Source organism: Delphinus delphis, chromosome 18 (genome assembly GCF_949987515.2).
Source record: "Delphinus delphis chromosome 18, mDelDel1.2, whole genome shotgun sequence".
In the NCBI taxonomy this organism is placed as follows: Eukaryota; Metazoa; Chordata; class Mammalia; order Artiodactyla; family Delphinidae; genus Delphinus; species Delphinus delphis.
Window position 1 is genome coordinate 1,168,187 of NC_082700.1, and position 20,607 is coordinate 1,188,793.

General features: G+C 44.5%; 1 protein-coding gene across 2 annotated transcripts in view; it reads right to left on the minus strand.

Moving 5' to 3' along the window:
- The window catches only part of XPO4 (exportin 4), a 104,215-nt gene continuing 83,608 nt past the window's right edge, over window positions 1-20,607 (minus strand). The window contains exons 14-23 of one of the 2 annotated variants that reach the window (XM_059995599.1): window positions 20,109-20,268; window positions 19,420-19,589; window positions 18,469-18,643; window positions 15,064-15,357; window positions 13,964-14,147; window positions 10,706-10,824; window positions 9,209-9,340; window positions 8,582-8,698; window positions 8,080-8,172; window positions 1-5,542 (exon numbers count right to left, since the gene is read on the minus strand). In XM_059995599.1, coding sequence (XP_059851582.1) covers window positions 5,345-5,542; window positions 8,080-8,172; window positions 8,582-8,698; window positions 9,209-9,340; window positions 10,706-10,824; window positions 13,964-14,147; window positions 15,064-15,357; window positions 18,469-18,643; window positions 19,420-19,589; window positions 20,109-20,268 — 1,642 coding nt within the window. In that variant the 3' untranslated portion in view covers window positions 1-5,344. Of the gene's footprint in view, window positions 5,543-8,079; window positions 8,173-8,581; window positions 8,700-9,133; window positions 9,341-10,705; window positions 10,825-13,963; window positions 14,148-15,063; window positions 15,358-18,468; window positions 18,644-19,419; window positions 19,590-20,108; window positions 20,269-20,607 lie in introns of those variants that run through there. The other variant, XR_009516759.1, reaches the window with a different exon arrangement.

Sequence of the window (20,607 nt, forward strand, 5' to 3'; positions counted from 1 at the left end):
GAGAGCACCAATATTTTAAAGATGTCTTTTAAGAAACAATACCAGATTTTTATATCTGGGGCCTCTAAAATCATCCACAGCTCCCTCCAATGAAAGGTGATCAGCCTGGGCCTAAGGCTTCCCCCTTGAAAATGAATGAGCTCTACTTAGTTCCTAAACAGCCTAATGGTTCTTTATCCATCCTTGGAGTGGAATCAGATCTCAATATAACCTAAGAGATACCATTACAAATCAATGAACATTCCAAGCAATATAAAGTTTAAAATAAATATATTTTCAAAACGCATTTTCTTCCTTAAAAAAAATAACTTTTCACTGCATATGTTTACAAGATTTAGAATTAGGTAAAAAGGAAAGTCTGTCTGACACACAGAAGAATGGTACTTTTCCACTTTCCCTGAAAGGCCAAAAAGAATGACCCAAACTACATTTACTACAAATATGCCCTGAATCCAATGATTTAACTAGTAACTCTGAAATTGTTTCTAAGATTGTGAGCTGAGATAAAAATAAATATGCTCAATATTACAGAGTATAAACGAAACTTCGATTTTCTTTCTGAATTCTGGAGATTCTATTAGGGTTGGGTGTTCTCCCAGAAGGTAATGCAAATCCCTATTTTACCTGTGCAGATATGTCCTCATGTTTTTTATTTAAAATTATTCTGATTGTGTAATGTCCCCAGTGTCAGTCACCCTAGGCTGGTAAATGAACTATAGCACCATTCAATAAGTTTCATGCAACAGTCTAGCTAGACACCCATGAACAAATCACACATGGTCAAAACAAAAATGTCATAAAAATATTTAGTGAAAAGACATATTTTAACTCCCATTTATGGATTAAAAAATACAAATAAAATTTTATATTCAGCTTGTAACTGGCTCAGTACATGGCCTTATTTCCTAAAATCGTATTGTAGCATCTTTTGAAAAATTAAATGCAACTTTATACCTTTATTAATAATGTTAATAGAGGTAAATATTTAAACAGTATACTCATCCCTGGGTCTCTTAAAAAAACTGAAAAGTCAGTATAAGTTTAAAATTTTAATATTTATAAATTTAAAAAATTTTACACGTGCTGAATGGTAGCAGTGCTAACATTTTGTGACCATTAAACCAGAAACTCACTGCATGGAGCCTTTTCCTTTGTACAGAGAACCAAATCACAATACCAACCTTTGCAATCTGTCAATAATTGTATGTGGTAAAAGACACCACACCAGGTAGCCCGGGCTCAGGACACACTTGAGGTCACATCCCCGTTAGGTACATAGTGCAGATGCAGTGCTGAATGTCAGGCTAGGAAAATTAGCTGTTAGTACATTCTGACAGCTCCTAAGAGCTGAGAGGCCTAAGAAAACAGACTTAGAAGAAAAGCCAAAAACAAAATCTCTCCACTGCTGGGAAGTCTGGGACCAGGCGAAGAGCAAACCACAGAGGACGAGGGGGACAAAGATAGTTTGCAGTGTGAGCCTCGGGGGGCTAACACACGGGCCTCCCCGCCACCACGTTTCCGCCTTTACAAAGGCTTACGTGTACAGAGCTAGGGGCCAGAAACACATCCCCTCATCCATCCTCTTTAGAACAGAATGGATGCCCATTATTAAGCTTTTGTCTTTACCTGAACCAAATACAGTCTTTGGCTAAATATGTCATGGGTTCCCATTATAATCCATCAGGAATACTTCACATTTCTTACATCTAAATTAAATCGTTTAAAGTTCAACGTGAACCATGGCACTCACTGCAAATTAATTTGAGCTCAGCAATATACCTAAAGCTGGACATTTTAAAATTTTAGAAAATCAATTTTTCAAGAATTCTTAGATGCAGTGTTTTCAGAATATAGTTACCAAGTCAGAGAATATCCACCTACATTTTAAAATAATTTAAAACATTATTACATCCTCAAATCAGCTATGTTGTTTTATAGAGGAATTTACAGAAAATTATAATGTTAAGAACTCATATCCAAATCAGTGCCTTATTCTCTGGTTTTGAAAAACCCCTAAGAAGTACTGAGGTTTCGAAACAGTTAATATTTTATTCAGGAGCTAACAATGATAATCATCTGTCAGAGACAGCGAACTTACTAAGGTCTAATGACAACACCTCTAATGACAGAGGTGGCAAACAGAAAGAAGTAAAATTGTAACAGACAAAAATAGTATTTTAAGGGTCCAACTGACACGGTAAATTAAGATACTCAAACTTGAAATCCGTGAAACTGACAACTTGTTCCCTTCAATACTTGAGGGGTTCATACAAGTATTAACAGAAATGGGAAATATGGTGATAGGAAAAATACGAAGACTTGACATTTTTTGGTAGAAGAGAAAGTTCAAAGACAGTAAGGGAAGTTAAATAATGCTGACTGGGGTAAGCATCACAGAGGTGTTTGGTTTTGAAATGCAAACTGTGAAAAAACAGTACTAACCATCTCCTCTGAACAGTGATGTAATATAATTAGAAACACGGTTTACAACGAAGTAAGACTAAATTCTTAAAACCAGTTTGAAAAAAATTCCAAAGCTTTTTTACATAAAAGGTCACACTGTTGAAAACTCACTGCAGTGGTGGTTACATGCCACTGTCTCCCAGCAGATGAAGAGACAGCAGGGACACTGTCAGATACTGTCTCAGGTGGCCTACCCCCCAGGCAGCCACCCACCCAGGGCCACAAATGCAAACCAATCCTTCAAACAGAGCTACAAGAATTAGTTACAGGTGCTGCCACACAAATACAAACTGTGAAGGTACAAAGTCTGCAGAGACTGTGCCTTCAGAAATACAGGGCCAAGGAAAATAAAAGCAAGCAAAGACCGAACTGAAAACGGAGGTGATAGGATACTGTGTATGAATAAGAGAAAGTTTATACAACACAGCATTATAAAAAATCAAATACTCAACAGTGTCCCTTTAACATATATAAAAAGGGGCACAAATAATGTTTTTGTTTTTAAAACTCCTTTGACAACAGTTTTAGCAGTAAAAATCAATTTACTAGAATTAAGCCAGTATTCTTGACACCCACTGGGCCAAAAGCATTAAAACAAAACGCCCCAAAACTGAAAAGCCAACAAACATAGCTGAAGACAAAACTTGGCAAAATAAAAGCCCCAAACTAAACAAATACCCAATCAGGAAAACAAACTGCGAACAACTGAAAAGAGCCTGGCTGTTGCAATTAAGTGGCCTTTCCCACTACCTAAAAACGGTGGTGGCGTTTCCTTCCAGTTTGCCACTAACCAACATTCTGATGATATCTTATGTATTATTTGGTCCAATCTGAAGAAACTCTTGTTTCAATTAAAAGCGGTCTAATGAAAATGCAGGACTGTAATAAAATCTGGGCAAACAGCAAATACATCTGTCTAGATAAAAGATATTAGATACAGATGCCCTTTTTGTTTACCATGGCATTCCTTTGCTACTCATCTTTATTTTCAATAACAACTTGATTACAGTTTTGTCACAGTCAGTGGACCAATCCAGTCGGCTGCGTGTCTTGGTGCCCTTAGGCAAAGGAACAGGGACATATTTAGCTCACAACTGCTGGGCGCTAGGGAGCTGGGAAACATGAAACACCAGAAACAATGCAAACAAAGTGACTACCGCTGCCTCTGACTTCAAGTTCTTTAAGGGAAAGAAGAAGAAATCTAAAAGTAAATGCACTGTCCAAAGTATGTTTAAGAACACAATAATACGTACGCTTCAGAAAGAGTGATACTAGTTTTGCCCTAGATGTCTTTTAAGACTTTTTGCTCCACCTCGGTTATGTTCTCAGAAAGCCGTGGCTCTAGGCTTTGCTTTCATCTGCGTCCAGCGGCGCCTGCCCAGGCTGGGTGGAATTCAGATGCTCCGTCTGCTTAACTGCAACTGCCCAGAGCACGGAGCTGCCCTCACCGCTGTGCAGCCGTGCATGGGGAGGCGCATCCACTCTGTGCAGTCCAGCTGTTACCACCACATTCGGAGGTCAGCCGAGCACACGATGTTAAGGACGGGACGAGAAAGCCCGCCCGTCGGAGGCGCAGTTTCAGAACGCGCCTGTTACTGTGCTGTGTGATTCTGACACTGAAGTGGGCAGTGTCACGTGCCCGGTGTTTATAAGTTAGCTTTCGTTTCCATAATTTAAGCTGGCACACAGAGTTAAGGGGAGCATGGCAGCAGTACAAAAATCCTGATTAGAAAAATCAAACTACAGGATCTAAAGTGAGTTTTTTAATCTCTTAAATTTACACGGCTCCTGTGAAATGAGTATAACACCCACTCTAGAATAATTACTGCCCTAATGTCCCAATGTGTGAGAGTCTATATGAATCAGTAATTCACACCCTTTAAAATAGTTATTGCTTAAGCAAGCCATTCAGAGCAAATTATTAGCCATGGGCTACGTGGCTGGACAGAAACATACTCAGAAAGTTACACTACATCTGAATGAGCCTTTCACTTCACCCATAAAACCACATAAATACACACAATCAAGAGGGCCCCACGTTCACAGCAGCTAACACCCTAACCCGACTCTGAAGCAGCAAGACTGGATTTCTTACTAAACAAATCTGCTTTGTGTAATTCCTTCTTAAAATTAAGGCAATGAAATGGCTACAGTTCCTAAAGTTCTTCTTATGGAACAAAAATATACAGGTATTTTCCTCCTCAAGTTCAGGCATCAGAGTAGGTTCACAAAACCTGCAATTACCAGGCTGCTGTGACACAAGACAGACAGGGAGAGCGTGGTAACAGGAAGCCAAACACCTGGCGGTGCCCTTCCCCCTGCCCAGTCCCTCCCCCTCCTCAAAGGGAGGGCTGGGCAAGCACACCCCTCTAGACGCTTTCCGGCCTTCTGCACTGACTGAAAACTGCAGGGGTGGCAGAGGAGAGGCGCTTATCAAAACCAAGAATCCAAGGTCCGACAAACAAATGCTGACTCTGAGGGTCTGTCTACAGGTGGGCCCAGGAATCCGTCTTTTCAACCAGCTCCTCAGTGACACAGATGAGCAGATATCCAGCTGATATCTGATAGTGAAAACGCTAAACTTTGGGTAGCCACCTAATGCTTTGATAAAGAGGGAAAAGGCACTGAATACGTATTTCATGGTGCCCATATCTCTTTGCACATATGTGGAATTTCATTTTGAGAATCTGAAATCACCATTCAAAAGCTACAAGACCTACGACGGACTGAGGGTAATGCTTCCCTGCACCACACAGTGCCCTGCCAGGCTCCCAAAATCCAAACGGCCAACGAACTGACAAAAAGGACAAGACTCAAGTCAACTGTTAGCAATTCAGTGCACTTTGCAGGAAGGATCTGATTAAGCATAAAGCTCTGTTGTTTATTTTACACAAAGGAGACCACCAACATTTGCCATAAACTCTTCTAAACTCTTCAGGAAGGCCATCTTCTGCTTCCGGTCCAGCACAGGGGGCGTGCTGCTTGCAGTGAGCTTGTTGAAGGCGTCTGCTAATCTCTGGTAAATAACTGGGTCTTGCTGACTTGACAGTAATGTTTCAACCAGTTCAGAATATTCCGCCTGTTGAAGAGATAAGTACACATAAGAACACGCACCTTCCTCCAACACCACACGAAACACAAAGTAGTGGGCTACGGGGGTCCCAAAGGCAGGGCCTGGCAGCTCTTTCGAATATTTAACATTTACTAAAAGTTTACTGTCATCTAGGTACCGTTCCAAGCTTTTCCATTAGTAACTCACTGTTTTATAACAACCGTGTGAGGAAGATATCGTTTATATCCCTGTTTTACACACCAAAGTTCTTCCACACAGTGAGATCACACAACCTACCCAAGAGCACAGGCCTCTGAGCAAGAACCGGCCACGCGGCGCCAGAACCCATACGATCACCTACCTTGTCACGCTGCCTCTTCCTTCTGTGTTTTCAAAGCACTTTTTTTTTTTTGCATTTTACGATAGATTCTTAGTACGACAGATTTACGGTAGATTCTCAGGCCCTAAGTCTGCAAGCTGACTCTCAAATTTCCTGGAGGTTTACACAGACGTCTTGCCCACACGGCGGCAGCCACGACACGGCAGATGCGCACACGTGCAGATGGGGGCTGCGTGGGAGGTGGCGAGGGGCGGAAGGGAGCGCTGTGCAGAGGGGCTCCCCGAGGAAGGGGCTCAGCGACACAGAACAGTAGGGCATGGCTGGAGTTTTCCTGGGTTTACTGCCCTGCATGTAAAGCCTTACACAGAGGAGAGGGTGTGGGGTTAAGGGGAACGGAACCGGGGCAGCTCTCAAAGCTAAGCTCTCATAAGAAAAGCAGGTCTGTCACTCTTCCTCATTAGCTTCTTGGGATGTCATGATAGATGCAAATGGGGAAACCAGATGTTAACTCCATTTGGAAAAGAGTAGTAAGGCACGCCCCCACCGCACGAGTCCAGGGGGCCACGCTAGCTGCCCTTCCCAGAGGCAGGCCTGCGCACGAGGATAAGTATAAACTCAAGTCCCCCCCACCCACCGCGCCCCCTGCCTGAGAAATGGCAGTGCCTCCAGGGCCAGCCCAGCCCCAGTCCCTGATCCCTTGTCTACAACGTGCACCCAGGTTTTTAAAAGGACATCAGAGGGGCTTTCCTGGTGGCGCAGTGGTTGAGAGTCCGCCTGCCGATGCAGGGGACACGGGTTTGTGCCCCGGTCCGGGAAGATCCCACGTGCCGCGGAGCGGCTGGGCCCGTGAGCCATGGCCGCTGAGCCTGCGCGTCCGGAGCCTGTGCTCCGCAACGGGAAAGGCCACAACAGTGAGAGGCCCGCGTACCGCAAAAAAAAAAAAAAGACATCAGAACGCAACGGCTTATGTATGCAGAGCAAGGAGGTCCACCCCCAAGAAGGGCACCATCCGCAGAACGCAGTATCCAGGGCAGAGGCAAGAGATGAGCCCAGAGCCGCCCCACCTGGGGCGCAGGTGCTGCAGGAAGGGGGTCTTTAAGTATCATGCAAGACTCCTCAAAATCCTCCCTTTTTAAAAGAAGGGAAATAAAATCAAACCCTGCGTACCAGTCACAGCAAATGCTACAGCCTCTATACTGAAGGAAAAAAAAAAAAAAAAGCTGCTCTGGCCGATGACTTGGTCATGCTGGGTTGTGTGCCTGTGCGTGGGGAGGAGGGGTGGGGGTACAGACTGGAAACCGAGGCAGCTGAGGACCCGACACAGCTCTTCTCGCACACCTGATGGGCACCCTCCACAGGGACAGGGAGGGACAGGCAAGCCAGCCTAACTCTCCTTCTGCTATAGCCCCCGTCACGGAGTGCTGCAGAGGCTTTCCAGGCTGCAACCAACCAGTTTTCCAGACTGCGCTACAAAATAACACACTGCGGCTTTCCATGCTTTCTGAAGGCAGACTCGTCGGGGTCCCCAGGTTTATCCATCTCGATTCCTTGCAAAGCTGTGAGTTCCTCAAGGACAGAGACTGTGTCTCCGTTACTTTGTCCTGAGTCCTGGTTCCCAGCACAGCTGTGTAAGGACAAGCTTTAGGGCAGCGATCGACATAAAGGACAGTTCATAACAGTGGAGAAGGGAAAGTAGTTGCTATTAACAGCTTGTCAGATAAACACAAAATTAAAAGTTAGAGCTATTGAGAGTGTGAAGAAATACAGCCTTGGACTTCCCTGGTGGTGCAGTGGTTAAGAATCCGCCTGCCAATGCAGGGGACACGGGTTCGAGTCCTGGTCTGGGAAGATCCCACATGCCGCAGAGCAACTAAGCCCGTGCGTCACAACTACTGAGCCTGCGATCTAGAGCATGCAAGCCACAACTACTGAAGCTTGTGCGCCTAGAGCCCGTGCTCTGCAACAAGAGAAGCCACCGCAGTGAGAAGCCCACGCACCGCAACGAAGAGTAGCCCCCCGCTCGCCGCAACTAGAGGAAGCCCGCGCGCAGCAATGAAGACCCAACACAGCCAAAAATAAATAAAAAGAAAAGAAATACAGCCTCACTGAATGGTGCGGAAGCACCGAGGCACAGACCCTCTGAGGACTGAGGGACAAACAGCCCATCTGTCTGAAAATCCCCTCACTACACAGAGCGAGGGGCCCGGGGAGGCGCGTCCAGTACCTGATGCAAGCACACCAGCGTGTAGAACGCCTCGCCAGCCGCGGTGGTCATTTCTGTGTTGTGCTTTTGCAAAACCAGCATATCAAACACCAGCTGAAAGTACACAGTAACACCTCTCAATAAAGACACATGATGACCATATAACCCTCCAGCCGCTCCCCATTGCGAAAGGGAAAAAGAAGGACAAAGAGGTTATTCTTCTTTATTAAACAAATCTGAAAAGTAAAGAAAATGGTTTTTAAAAAATCCAAGGATAACATGAAGATGTTATTGCTTGCTGTGGTGTATGAAATAATCAAATTATCAAATTCCATGTTATATTCACCACATAAAATTTCAGGAACACAAAATAACCGTGGAGGATAACGTATCCAAGAAAGCTGATCTCCAAAAACTGCAGTGAACAGAAAGGCATGATCTCCTCGTGGATGAAGGTGCTGCCCCCTGGAGGGAAGACCCCCCCCCGCCCTCCCCGGGCCATGACTGCACCCAAACATCTCACCTTGAGGAAGTGCCGTGTTGCCAGGAAAAGTGGCGAGTCTGTCTCCTGTGCTTTTGCACACTGTTCAGCTAACGGGGTCAAAGCTTCCAGGCACAGCTGGCAAACCTCCGAACTCATTCTGATCACGAAGGTCAAAGAACAAACTAGAGATACTTGACTTACAGAAGATAAACAATTAAAGCTATTATCCAATGGATGGCTGTTTCTAGAAGGTGAGTACGTCGGTGAGTCTTTACTGAGCTAGGTGAGGACAGGAGAGTCCCAGTGTTTCCAAGATTATCCGTATGTGTCTGGGGCCCAGGACTGGAGCTTTGTGTGTGTTCTGACTGTGATGCACACAACCAAGTGGCAAAGATCAGAGACGCGGCAACAGGATGTGGCACTACTACCTGGGCTCCATGAGACAGTGACTTTGGGGCCCGGGGCCGAATGCCTCTGGGTCTGTGAAAGGAGGACGAGGGGGCAGGTTAATGAAAGAAACACAGAAGTAGGGCAGCTATAGGCATGACTGCTTTTTAAAGAAATAAGACTGAACCACAAAAGAAAAAATACAAATTTTGAAAACTTTTCTTCTAGCAACCTCTTTTTCCCTAGTGACAAGTGATCACGATGTTCACTCAAAGGATATGACGTCATTCCTAGTTCCAACGAGTACATCAGACTTTTAAAAAGATCTTCAGGAAGCTGTGGTATTTTTTCAGGAAAAATCTCACAGATAAATGTGATTAATTTGTAGTATTGATTACAAAGGGTTGGAAACTGAAAAAGAAATATTAAATATTTAGATGTTTAATGATATCTAACTTGTTTTCATTAATGGAATAAAGTAATAACCATCAAGCTTCTAAGTATAATGATTTGTTTAAAACATATACAGGATACAGAAAACACAAAGACCTAATTAAATGTAAAAGTGAGTTACAAAAACGGGAACACTTTAGTAACTAATATGAAAGTAACACGTAGCAGAAACAGTCATCTTCTGGATAGTTACCAAAGCCATAGCCAATTCCAGGTATTCTATGTTTACCTTGGAAAAGTGAACAAAGCAGCCAAATCTCAAATTACTAAATGGCCTGTGAATAAAAGCATTTGCATTCAAGCATGTGGAAAAATACAAGAACGTAATACAAACTGTTAAAATCAGGATTAGAACGGAGTATTCAGCCTTGCACACTTCCAGCATCTATTTACTGGTTGCACAGTCCTGGAGAACTGAGGTAAAAAGCAGGTAATCTACAGCTAACCTCATTTAAGAAAATACACATCTAAATGTCTAATGGTTTATTTGATGAATAAACACCAAAAAACAAAAGAACCCGAAAAGCAAATCAATACACAGAGCTTCCTAAACTTCCCATCCTGCTGGCTGCTTTCCGCAGAGACACTTCTCCAGGAGGGACAAGCCTACAGTCACAGCCGCGCGCTGGGAACCTAACAGCTCTCACTCTGACCCTCAACTGCACAGGCCCCTCCCAGCCCTGCTTCCTCCCCAGGCCCCTCCCTCTGCCCCTCTATTTTGTCCACCTCACTCTTCCTCTCCAACCTCCCACCTCCTGACAACGCAGAAGACACCCTCCCTCGATGGTACTCAGAGTGGGAGAAAGGGCAGCCTCATCACCACCACACCCTTGACATCAACCAGTGAGAGAAACCAAGGCCCAGTACAGTCAGAACGTATGGAACTTGACCAGCTGTGTGAGCCCTGGTTTCTTACCATTCCATTTCTCCACGGAGCGGCTGGGAAATGCCCTCTGTTGCCCAAACCCTCAGCCTGAGAATGATGTTGGGAAAGCACCAGAGAAATACACTACACATGAAACTTCCTGTATTTGCTGAACGACAAATGACGAGGGAATCAAAACCGCGAACATCGGCACTTGGGTTCTAGAAGAACCAGCCTTTCCCTGACACTGAGGGATCAGTGAGTGCAGGGCTCCAGGGAAGGCATGGGTGTGAAGGACACAGGACAGCCACACAAACACTTTATTTCCACACACACTTAACAGATGAGTAGGTACTGGCCCCCTTAATTAAATCGGACGTGTATTCGTGCCTGAAATATCTTGAACCTTCGAGTTCAAGCATATGCGGTTTTAACTTCACATTCCTTTCTTCACTTACCTTCAAGAGGTCCTGTGACATCAAGGGCAGAATCAGGTTCACTCCATATAACACAACATCGGCTGCCGACACAGATCTGTTTGCTGCTGGCCCAGGCTCCTGACCCCTAAACACTTCATCTATAAAGTGAGAACAACGCAGTCTTACAGCCGTAACATCAATAAACCTACGAAGGTGGGTATGTTCTCCTGCATGAAAGTGAAAGCGAAGTCAAGCCCCCAAGACAAAATAAATCTACAAGAGGATAATACAGCCTTTCGTGTTGTCCTGTTTAGGGTCTGAATACTGGACGCAGATACTGTGTTTACATTATCATTCTACGACGATGAAAGTAAAACTAACGCTTAATCAATGTTTTTTGAAAAGTAAAATTGACCCCACTGACACACTGGTCATACTGTGAGTTAAATAATTTCCACAGTACTATTCACTTTTCTCCTAGGTGTGTGGGATTTTTCTAAGCTGGAAAGGAATGGGGGGAGATATAGGAATTAAATATTGCATAAAAAAAAGAAAGTTTTTTTTAAAAAGCTACTAATATGACAAAGGATTATTACCCTTAATCCATAAAGGAGGCACATAAATTACTCAGAATCTTAAAACCTTAACAGATAAAGGACCAAAATCCACAGACAAACACCTAACAAAACCATAAGCCCAATGAAAAAAAACAAGTTCGATCCAATCATTAAGCAAGCAATACAAAGTTTTTGAAGGTACTACTTCTGATTCATTAGATTACAAGTGACTTCTGAATGATAACATGTAAATGGTGGTGAGGATACAGTGTGATAGTTACCCTCAAAAGCAATATAATAAGAGACTTTTGAGCGCTGTATATAGTAAGGATATAAACATAAATTTAGACAGTGATTCATCCACAGAAGTAATTAGTTTATCACTGTAACAGCAAAGTTGTAAATACTCCAGATGTCCTGTATTACAAAAACAGGGTTAGGTTCCAAAATGTGGATTACCACGCAGCCACCAAAAAGTCATGAAAAATTTTAATGACAAGGAAGAGGCTAATAATACATTAATGAAAAAGGCAGAATATAAAATTATATTTGGAGCATAATCACAAAAAAATTATACAAAATAACCAAAAGGGAAATTAACAAAATGCAATTACTCTGGATTATGTCAAAGCATGGGTGATTTTTCTGTCCCTGTACTTCAAGTGTTTTCTATTATGAGCGTATTTACTTTCAGAACAAGGGGGAAAAAAAGGACAAAATGTGGTAAAAAAGCACTTCTACTTAAAAACCACGTTTTCAGCCTAATTCTGTACTTTTCTCCAAGAGCCTCAGTTCCAGCTGCAAGAATCCCATTTTCCAAAGCCGGGCATGGCGAGCCTGGATCCATCCAGTAGGAAGCCTGGGCCTGCTGGGCCGGGGCCATGGCAGGCTGGCCACCGCCGCTGGGTCTGCTCGAGAGACGGCTCCTGGCCTGGGTTGTGGGACTCAGCTCTGCAGCCAGGGGCTCTGCCAGGGGCTCGAGAGTGTCACGCAGAGGCTCATTTTCAGTTATGCTTTTATAGCTCACCTGGTATGTTAATTTTATTTCATAATATTTAAAATATTTTCTCTTATCTCACCTATTATCTGTATTTTATTTTTAATAATTACTTAAAAATATTCTCTCCCTTTTTACCATCTATTTTATCTGTTGCTTGATCATTTCCTATTTTAATTGTCTTCATTTTCTTTTTTCTAGACCTCAACCCTATCCACCTTATTCTATTCTTTTTACCCTTATTTTGTACTTTCAATCCTGAGCATTTTGGCCTCAATTTCTTTTCTAACATTGTATTACGATTTCAATCCTTCTGCTTTTTTCTTTTGAAAACCTGCCCGTCCACACTTACCCATACTGTTTACTCCACAGCTCACTCCCAGGGGAGCCTGAGAGGGCTTCTGTCCCCTCCAGATGCCCTTCATACAAAGCTCTCCCATCCCTCTCAGTATCAGTTCTTAACTGAGAGTCAGTTCATCAGGGTACAGGGCTCTTATCCTGGTCCTTACACCCCTGGGAAGTCTACAAATCAACTAACACGGCATGTGAACCTCAGCGGGTCATGTAACATACACCCTTCAAGGCAAAGGCTCAGAACAACTTGAGGCCTCAGAGGCACATCTGATCTAGAAAAGGTGAAGCAACCCCGGACTGAAGGAACCAGAAAGTCTGGGACCGACACGCGCACGAGTGGCTGGGCCTGGAAACAGCGGCAGCGGACGCCCTTCACCTGGTGCCCTGTCAGCCGCCCAGGGCAGTGAAGCTCCTGGGCTGAAGCTGACGGTACCTGGCACAGGGCAGCTCTGCCAGAAACCTCTGCTGAGTGAACCGGTGGAGGGAACAGAGAAGAACACGTCCAGTGTCAGGTGTGCTGAGCGCAGGGGGCGAGAAGGGGTCGGAGGAGGGAGGGGCAGCACCACCGGCTGCCTGCGGGCAGCTCAGCCCGGGGAGGAGACGTGGACAGCACATCTTCCCCGTGGAGCTGGAGGCCCCTGTGTCCTGAGGCAAGGCAGGCGGTGGGCAAGAGGTGCTGAAGGAGAGCTGCGGACACGCGGGGCTCCGGGCACCCGGACACGCCTGCCTGTGACAACAGCGGTGACGAGAACGGCAACGGCAGGCACCGGAGGTACCTGCCGGCACATCGTGAACAGTTTGGCAGGCACCGATCGTCACAGCCCCTGTGACAGCAAGGGAGGCCCCGGAAGGCAACAGACTCCGCAAGGTCATGCTGCTGGGGAGCCCCAGGTTAGGGCTTTGGAGTGTCGCCTGTCAGCCCCCAAGTCCAGTGGCTCCCAGGCTGCAGTGGGCACAGGGCTGGGGCTTCCTCAGAGGACACGGAGGGGGAACTCGTCAGTAAAGCGAGCTCTGACACTGGCCTCTGAAGTCAGACGCTGGGGTGCGCGAGCTGCACACCTGCAGGCAAGTGGTGTAAACTCCTGGGCCTATTTCCTGGCCTCTAAAACGCGTGCACCAGTGGCACCAGACTCATGCTGCCATGACAGGGACAGTGCCCGGCACTGGCTAGGAGCCTGGGACAGGGAAGACACCAGCACTTTCATCTCTACCAGAGGAAGGCCAGGCACACAGGGCTGTTGGTCCCGCCCTGCCCGTGGCCGCGGGGACCGGCTGGCTTCCGCCTGTTCTGTAAATGGGGCCTCCTCGTGAGACGTCACATACCGCAAGCACTGCTTCGCTTGGACAGAAGCAAGCGCAGGCCTAGAGGCCGAGCGCGGGCGCGCCTACCTGTGTCGCTGAAGTCTATGAACTCCTTGGACAGGAGGTTGGTGAGGAGCTCCATGATGAGCAGCAGGTCCTGGTACTGCTCCTCCTCCTCCGCGGGAGCGTCGGCCCGCTGCCGCCCCACGTTGTTCCTGGAGTACACGCGCAGCAGGGTGAGGCACGCCTCGTACAGGTTCATGGCTTTGGACTGGGAAAAAGCAGGCAGAGGTCAGGCTGCTGGGGGAGCCTGGCTGGGGAACATAAACACTACAGAAGTCCAAGATGTAATCCAATAAATTTACTCTGAATCCCAACAGCAGCTCTAACGCTTGTCGTAAACTACATTACAGCACTGATAAAAATGAGAAAGCATGAAGATTACGGTTATATTTAAAACATTAGTTTTCTAACAATAAAATTTGACACTCTTTTTGTGTGCATTAGATTGTGCCTACTAGAAAGACAATACAATTTTGGCAACAGAACCGCTTTACTCCTGCTCTTTAACTTCTTGTACGACGTGGATTACTTTAAGCTGTAGAATGGTTTAAGGTGCAGAAGCACAGAGCACCAAGCATTAGAATAAAGGGCACTGGCCTGAGCTCTGAACAGTGCACCTGTGACGACTTTTGTAACACTGACCAAATGTAACCTCACTTTTAAGCCGGCTCCTTTGATCTACAACAACAACAAACACACAAATCACGAACATCCTTGCTGACTGAATATAAAAGAACTTAGTGTATCTGAACATTCATCTGACTTACAAAACAAAGATGCAAACTGCCACTTAAAATGCTAAGTCCTAGGGTTCTACCACAGAGCAATTTATTAACATTTTCTACCATAATCCATTTGTTTTATCAAATATTCCTCATGTGAATGAGTTTGACAGAGTAACATATTAGCCCAAAGAAATGCCTCATTATTAACATTTTTAGGGCAAGAATTTACATTCATTCAATATGCCTTCCTCTGAACTCTGAGTTCTTTTGAAAAATCTTTTGGAGGTATAGAAATATTATTTCAAATAACGTTCATTTAATCTGAAGCAAAGTATCTATCATTTTGTTATAGCTATCAGGAGTTTTGATCTGGAAGGGATCAAAGTAGACCGTGCTCACCTCTCCAAGATAGCATATCTGCTTATGTGCAACTTCAACAAAAACTTCTATGATGAGATTGACAGTCTCGGGGGTATTTTTGTAAACTTCCATCAATCCAATGCAATTGGTAAGGAAGTCCATTAAAAAGTTGAAAAGGATGGCTACATTGTCAACCTGGGTAGCCTCAGCAATGCCACACAGGGCCTCCAGCGTGGCAGTGATCTCCTGCTTCACCTCCTCCTGCTGGCACATCTGCGGAAAGTTCTCCTGGTTTATCACTCTTAAGAATCGCTGCTGAAGAGGCTGAAGAACCTACAAAAATAAAGCGTGAATTTTTTAAAAGTCTGATTTACATGCTTAGTTTCTTCAACTTGGGTAAATATTTACTTTCCAAAACATTTCTAATTGTTGGAGGCAAAAAAGCACAAAAAACAAAAAAATACCCGAACCACATGTTACAAGCCCCACTTTGAAGGGGATCCTAACTTCTGGCAAACAAATAAATAACACAGCACGTGCAAAGGTGCTCATATCACCAGTCAACAGGAAAACGGAAATGAAAACCACAACGAGATATCACCTCACATCTATCAGAATGGCCATCAAAAAGACAAGAAATAACAAGTGCTGGCGAGGGTGTGGAGGAAAGTGAACCCTCGTACACTGTTGGTGGGAACTCAAATTGGTACGGCCATTTTGGAAACAGTATGGATGTTCCTCAAAAAATTAAAAATAGAATTACCATAGGATCCAGCAATTTCACCTCGCATATTTATCTGAAAAAGTGAAAACACTAATTCGAAAAGATACACGCACCCCTATGTTCATAGCAGCACTATTTATAATAGCCAGGACACGGAAGCAACCCAAGTGTCCATCGACAGATGAATGGATAAAGGAGACGTGGTACATATATACAATGGAATATTACTCAGCCATAAAAAGCAAGGAAATCGTGCCACTCATGAAAGCATGGATGGATCTTGAGGGCATTATGCTAAGTAAAATAAGTCAGACAGAGAAAGACAAATACTGTATGATCTCACTTATACGTGGAATCGAGGAGGGAGGAAGACAAAGATAAAAACTTTCAGTTACAGGATTAATAAGTCCTGGGGGGCTTCCCTGGTGGTGCAGTGCTTGAGAGTCTGCCTGCCGATGCAGGGGACGCGGGTTCGTGCCCCGGTCCGGGAAGATCCCACATGCCGCGGAGCGGCTGGGCCCGTGAGCCATGGCCGCTGAGCCTGCGCGTCCGGAGCCTGTGCTCCACAACGGGAGAGGCCACAACAGTGAGAGGCCTGCGTACTGCAAAAAAAAAAAAAAAAAAAGCCCTGGGGATGTAACGTACATCATGATGACTATATGAGATGTAGGAAAGTGAAGAGAGGAGATCAGAGAGTTCTCATCTCAAGGAAAAAAATGCTCCTTAATTATTTTTTTTTCTTTCACTTTTTTTGGTATCTGTGAGATGACAGATGCTGTCCGTGTCACAATATATGTAAGTCAAACCATTATGCTGTACACCTTAAAGTTATACCATGATGTATGTCAATTACATCTCAGTAAAACTGAAAAAAAGAAATTATTACTTATGGAAAAAATATAAGTGCATGCTATCATCATACTTCCTTAGGTAATTTAAGTTCAAAAGAAGAAAAAAAAGACTTCCTTGACGCCATTCACAGGATTCTGCCACTATCTTCATCCTTTCCCATTAGCAAAAAAAAAGAGAAGATATTTCATAAAGGGCCATAGGGTAAATCTTTTACACTTTACAGGACGTACTATCTCTGGCCCAACTATTCAATTATGATTTCACTGTAGTGCAGAAGTAGCCATGGAAAAGATGTAATCGGTTAAGCATGACTGTGTTTCAATAAAACTATTTATAGGGACTTCCCTGGTGGTCCAGTGGCTTAAGACTCCACGTTCCCAATGCAGGGGGCCTGGGTTCGATCCCTGGTCAGGAAACTAGATCCCACGTGCCACAACTAGAAGTTTGCATGCTGCAACGAACACCCGTCGCAGCCAAATATATAAATAATTTTTTTTTTTTTTTGCGGTACGCGGGTCTCTCACTGTTGTGGCCTCTCGCATTGCGGAGCACAGGCTCCGGACGCGCAGCCTCAGCGGCCATGGCTCACGGGCCCAGCCGCTCCGCGGCATGTGGGATCCTCCCGGACCGGGACACGAACCCATGTTCCCTGCATCGGCAGGTGGACTCTCAACCACTGCGCCACCAGGGAAGCCCTAAATAAATATTTTTTTTAAACTTTATTTATAAAAACAGCAGGCCAGATTTGGTCTGTGGGCTGCAATGTCCAGCCTCTGTCCTACTGGGTGAAGACCAACACAAAGCTCCAGCCTGTTTTTCCCCTTCCAACTCCCCTGGGTATAAGAGTAAACAGGCACATTCATGAAGAGGATCTCTTAATTCTATTTAAAGCTGCACGTATGAAAATAAATGATTTAAACTGGAAACACATGGTCAGGCTGATTTCCATTCTGGCTCTGAAGTCGCAGACTACTGCCTATTTCTGTTACTGTGCCCTTTCTCAACACTAAGGGCATCCAGTCACAGGGATTACAGGCTGGCAACCTACATGCACTGGTAACTCTTGGTTCCCAATTTAAACCTTATTATATAAGACGACGTGTCCAGGGTGGTGGCTATGGCTTGAATTACATCCCGCCAAAATTCATGTGTTGAAGTCCGAACCCCTGGTACCTCAGAACATGACCTTATTTGGAAATAGGGCTGTTTCAGATGTAATTAGTTATTAAGATGAGGTCCTTTGGGCGGGCCCCTAACCCAGTATGACTGGTGTTCCTATAAGAAGGGGAAATTTGGAACAGACATGGGCACACGGAGATGCAGGGGAATCAGGGTGATGCACCCACAAGCCCAGGAACGCCGCAAACTGCCAGCAAAGCACCAGGAGCTCCGGGAAAGGCCGGGAACCCCAGGCCCTCCGTCACAGCCTCAGAAGGAACCAGCCCTGCCCACACCTTGATCTTGGATTTCTGGCCTCCAGAACCGTGAGACAGTAAATTTCCGTTGTTTAATCCACTAAGTTTGTGGTATTTTGTCAAAGCAGCCCTGGCAAGCCAACGCAGTGGTTAATTTGTATGTCCTTGTCCAAGACAAAGGAACATGTCACGGGTTCTTCATGGAGAAGCAACACACCAGCTCAGGCTGTCATTCGCGTTGGGGAAAAGGTGTCTAAAGTGCCGGGCACTCGACAGCGTTCAACGTCCTCACGCAAGCAGGTCAGCAGGTCGGACAAACTCTAAGCGCCAACCCACTCGTTAGGAGGGAAAACACCAGAAAAGCTATGTTTCCACAGACTGTCTGCAGCAACACATAGATGAAACGCCGGCAGGGCGACGTGGAAAAGCCGTCAAAGGCAGGGGAATGGTTACCTCTGTCCAGTACTGCTGCTTGGTCTCTGCGTCCATGTGAGCGAAGCCCCCCAGGACAAGCGCCTTCATCAGCGTCCTCTGCACGGGGCTGGACAAGAAGTTCAGAGGTGGGCTTCGGCTCGCAAACTGCTTGGCTAGGTTCCACCAGCTTTCACACTGGATCACCAGGTTTGCCCTGCAGGGAGAGACAAGACGCATTACTTGCTTACACTGCATGTGCACTAAGTAAACAAAGTGCAGGGCTACGAGCTTCAACTTCTGTTTCAAGTCCAGCACAGACAACTTGGTATAGACTTTGGAGTCTTGTATTCAGACCCAACTAGCCATTTGTCAACGTAAAGTTTATTTAATCTCTCTTAATTATCAGTTTCCTGATCTATAAGATAAAGATAACAACAGTAATAACAGCCCTAAATTTCATGGCTGAGACTGATGAAATGATTAAATCAGATACTTCATATGAAGTGTTTGCAACAGTACCTAATAAATTACAAGAATTCAATAAATAGTAGCCAATGACAGTAATAATAACAATCATTTTCCTATATAGTAAGAAAACTGAAAACATCTCCAGAATTTGTTGTAGAAAGCACTAAAAATTTTACTTCGCAAAATTAAATTATTAATTGTCAAATTATCAGTTTTTCTCATCTTTAAAATGGGATAATACTAATGCGATAGCTGAAAATTCAAATAAGACTATTCTATATTAAAACTGTAAATTACTGAATTAAAAAATGTTACTCATAAAGATTCTCTGATGACAAATCCTTGAACATCTATGCAATCTTCAGTCGTAACATGGAAAAGCCCTGTTTGCACTTGTAACAAGACTATGATATATTTTTTAAAACACATCGCTCCAAAAACGCTGGGTCTACCTAAACCTTAGGACCGTGTAACCGTTCACCACTTGAAAAGACTCCACTGAAGTCGCACATGTCAGCTCACCTCTCCCTTCTCTCCACCAAAGTGACGAGCAGCTGCACTGTGTCATTTGCGAGGTCCTGCTCACTGCTGCACACCGAGAGGTTGCTGAGGACCTTCTGCAAGAGGTAGCCGACAATCCACTGAGAGCCCTCTGTGTCTGCTCCAAACGCTGTGCTGAATGGCACGCTTATCTTCAGAGAAAACAAATTTTTTAAGGTCAGAAAGAAAGATCTGCCGGAAAAAGGAAAGAAAACAAAAACGAAAAAACCCGTAGAGAAATCAAACTGAAATTAGCACTAAATCAGAAGTATTGCTTACTTCACACCAATTTTCTAAATGTATTCATTTCCAAAATCCAAAAAGGAACATCATCAATCCACTGATGTTTCCCAGTGTGGTTTTCCTATTAGCTTTAATTATTCTCATATTACATACACAGTCACACATTCACACCAAATACAAAGAACATAAATTAATCCATTCCCAAACAGTACTCTGAACTTAATATAGGTTAAAATAAGCAGAAGTCACATGATATGCTCTAGGAAAAGTTAACAAAACGGCACGCTGTCCACACAGTTTTCTCCAGTGTGGAAGATGCTCAGCTCTTGCTCACATTCTGATGAGAAAATCACCAAGAAAAATGTTCTCATTTCTATAATTCCCATGCTCATAAATCCAAACGAAATCAAACGGTTTTACATTCTGACCTGATCGTACAGTTTCTCATCCACCAGGAGATAAGTCTTTGCCCAGCGTTTTAGAAACCAAACAATATCTTTGCCCATCTGAGGGCTTAGCAGGTGCGTGAGATCTGCCCTTATTGCCCGAGACTCAACTTCTGAAACTCTGAGAACAGCAGACAACAGCCTGTAGGTACAAAAAGGAAGTCATTTATTCCTTTATCAGTTTATTGGCTGTCTAACCATATTTTTTTCCTAAAAAGCCCTTTTCTGTTTCTCAACTCTCTGAAGTTTTCTTCAAGAGGGTTGGAGACAGATGCCCCATTTTACTGCTGACCTTTCAGGAAGCAGGAGAAAAGGAAGAGAGTCGTGGCTGGACTAGTCATGGCCTCTGTTGGGCTGTGATTACACGTGCGAGTCTCAGCACTACTGTCTAAAGAGATTTTTCAGGTTCAAAACAGAGAAATGCACACAGTTAAAAGCTACTTAAAACCCACGGACACTGGTCGTTTTATGGTGTGGGGAC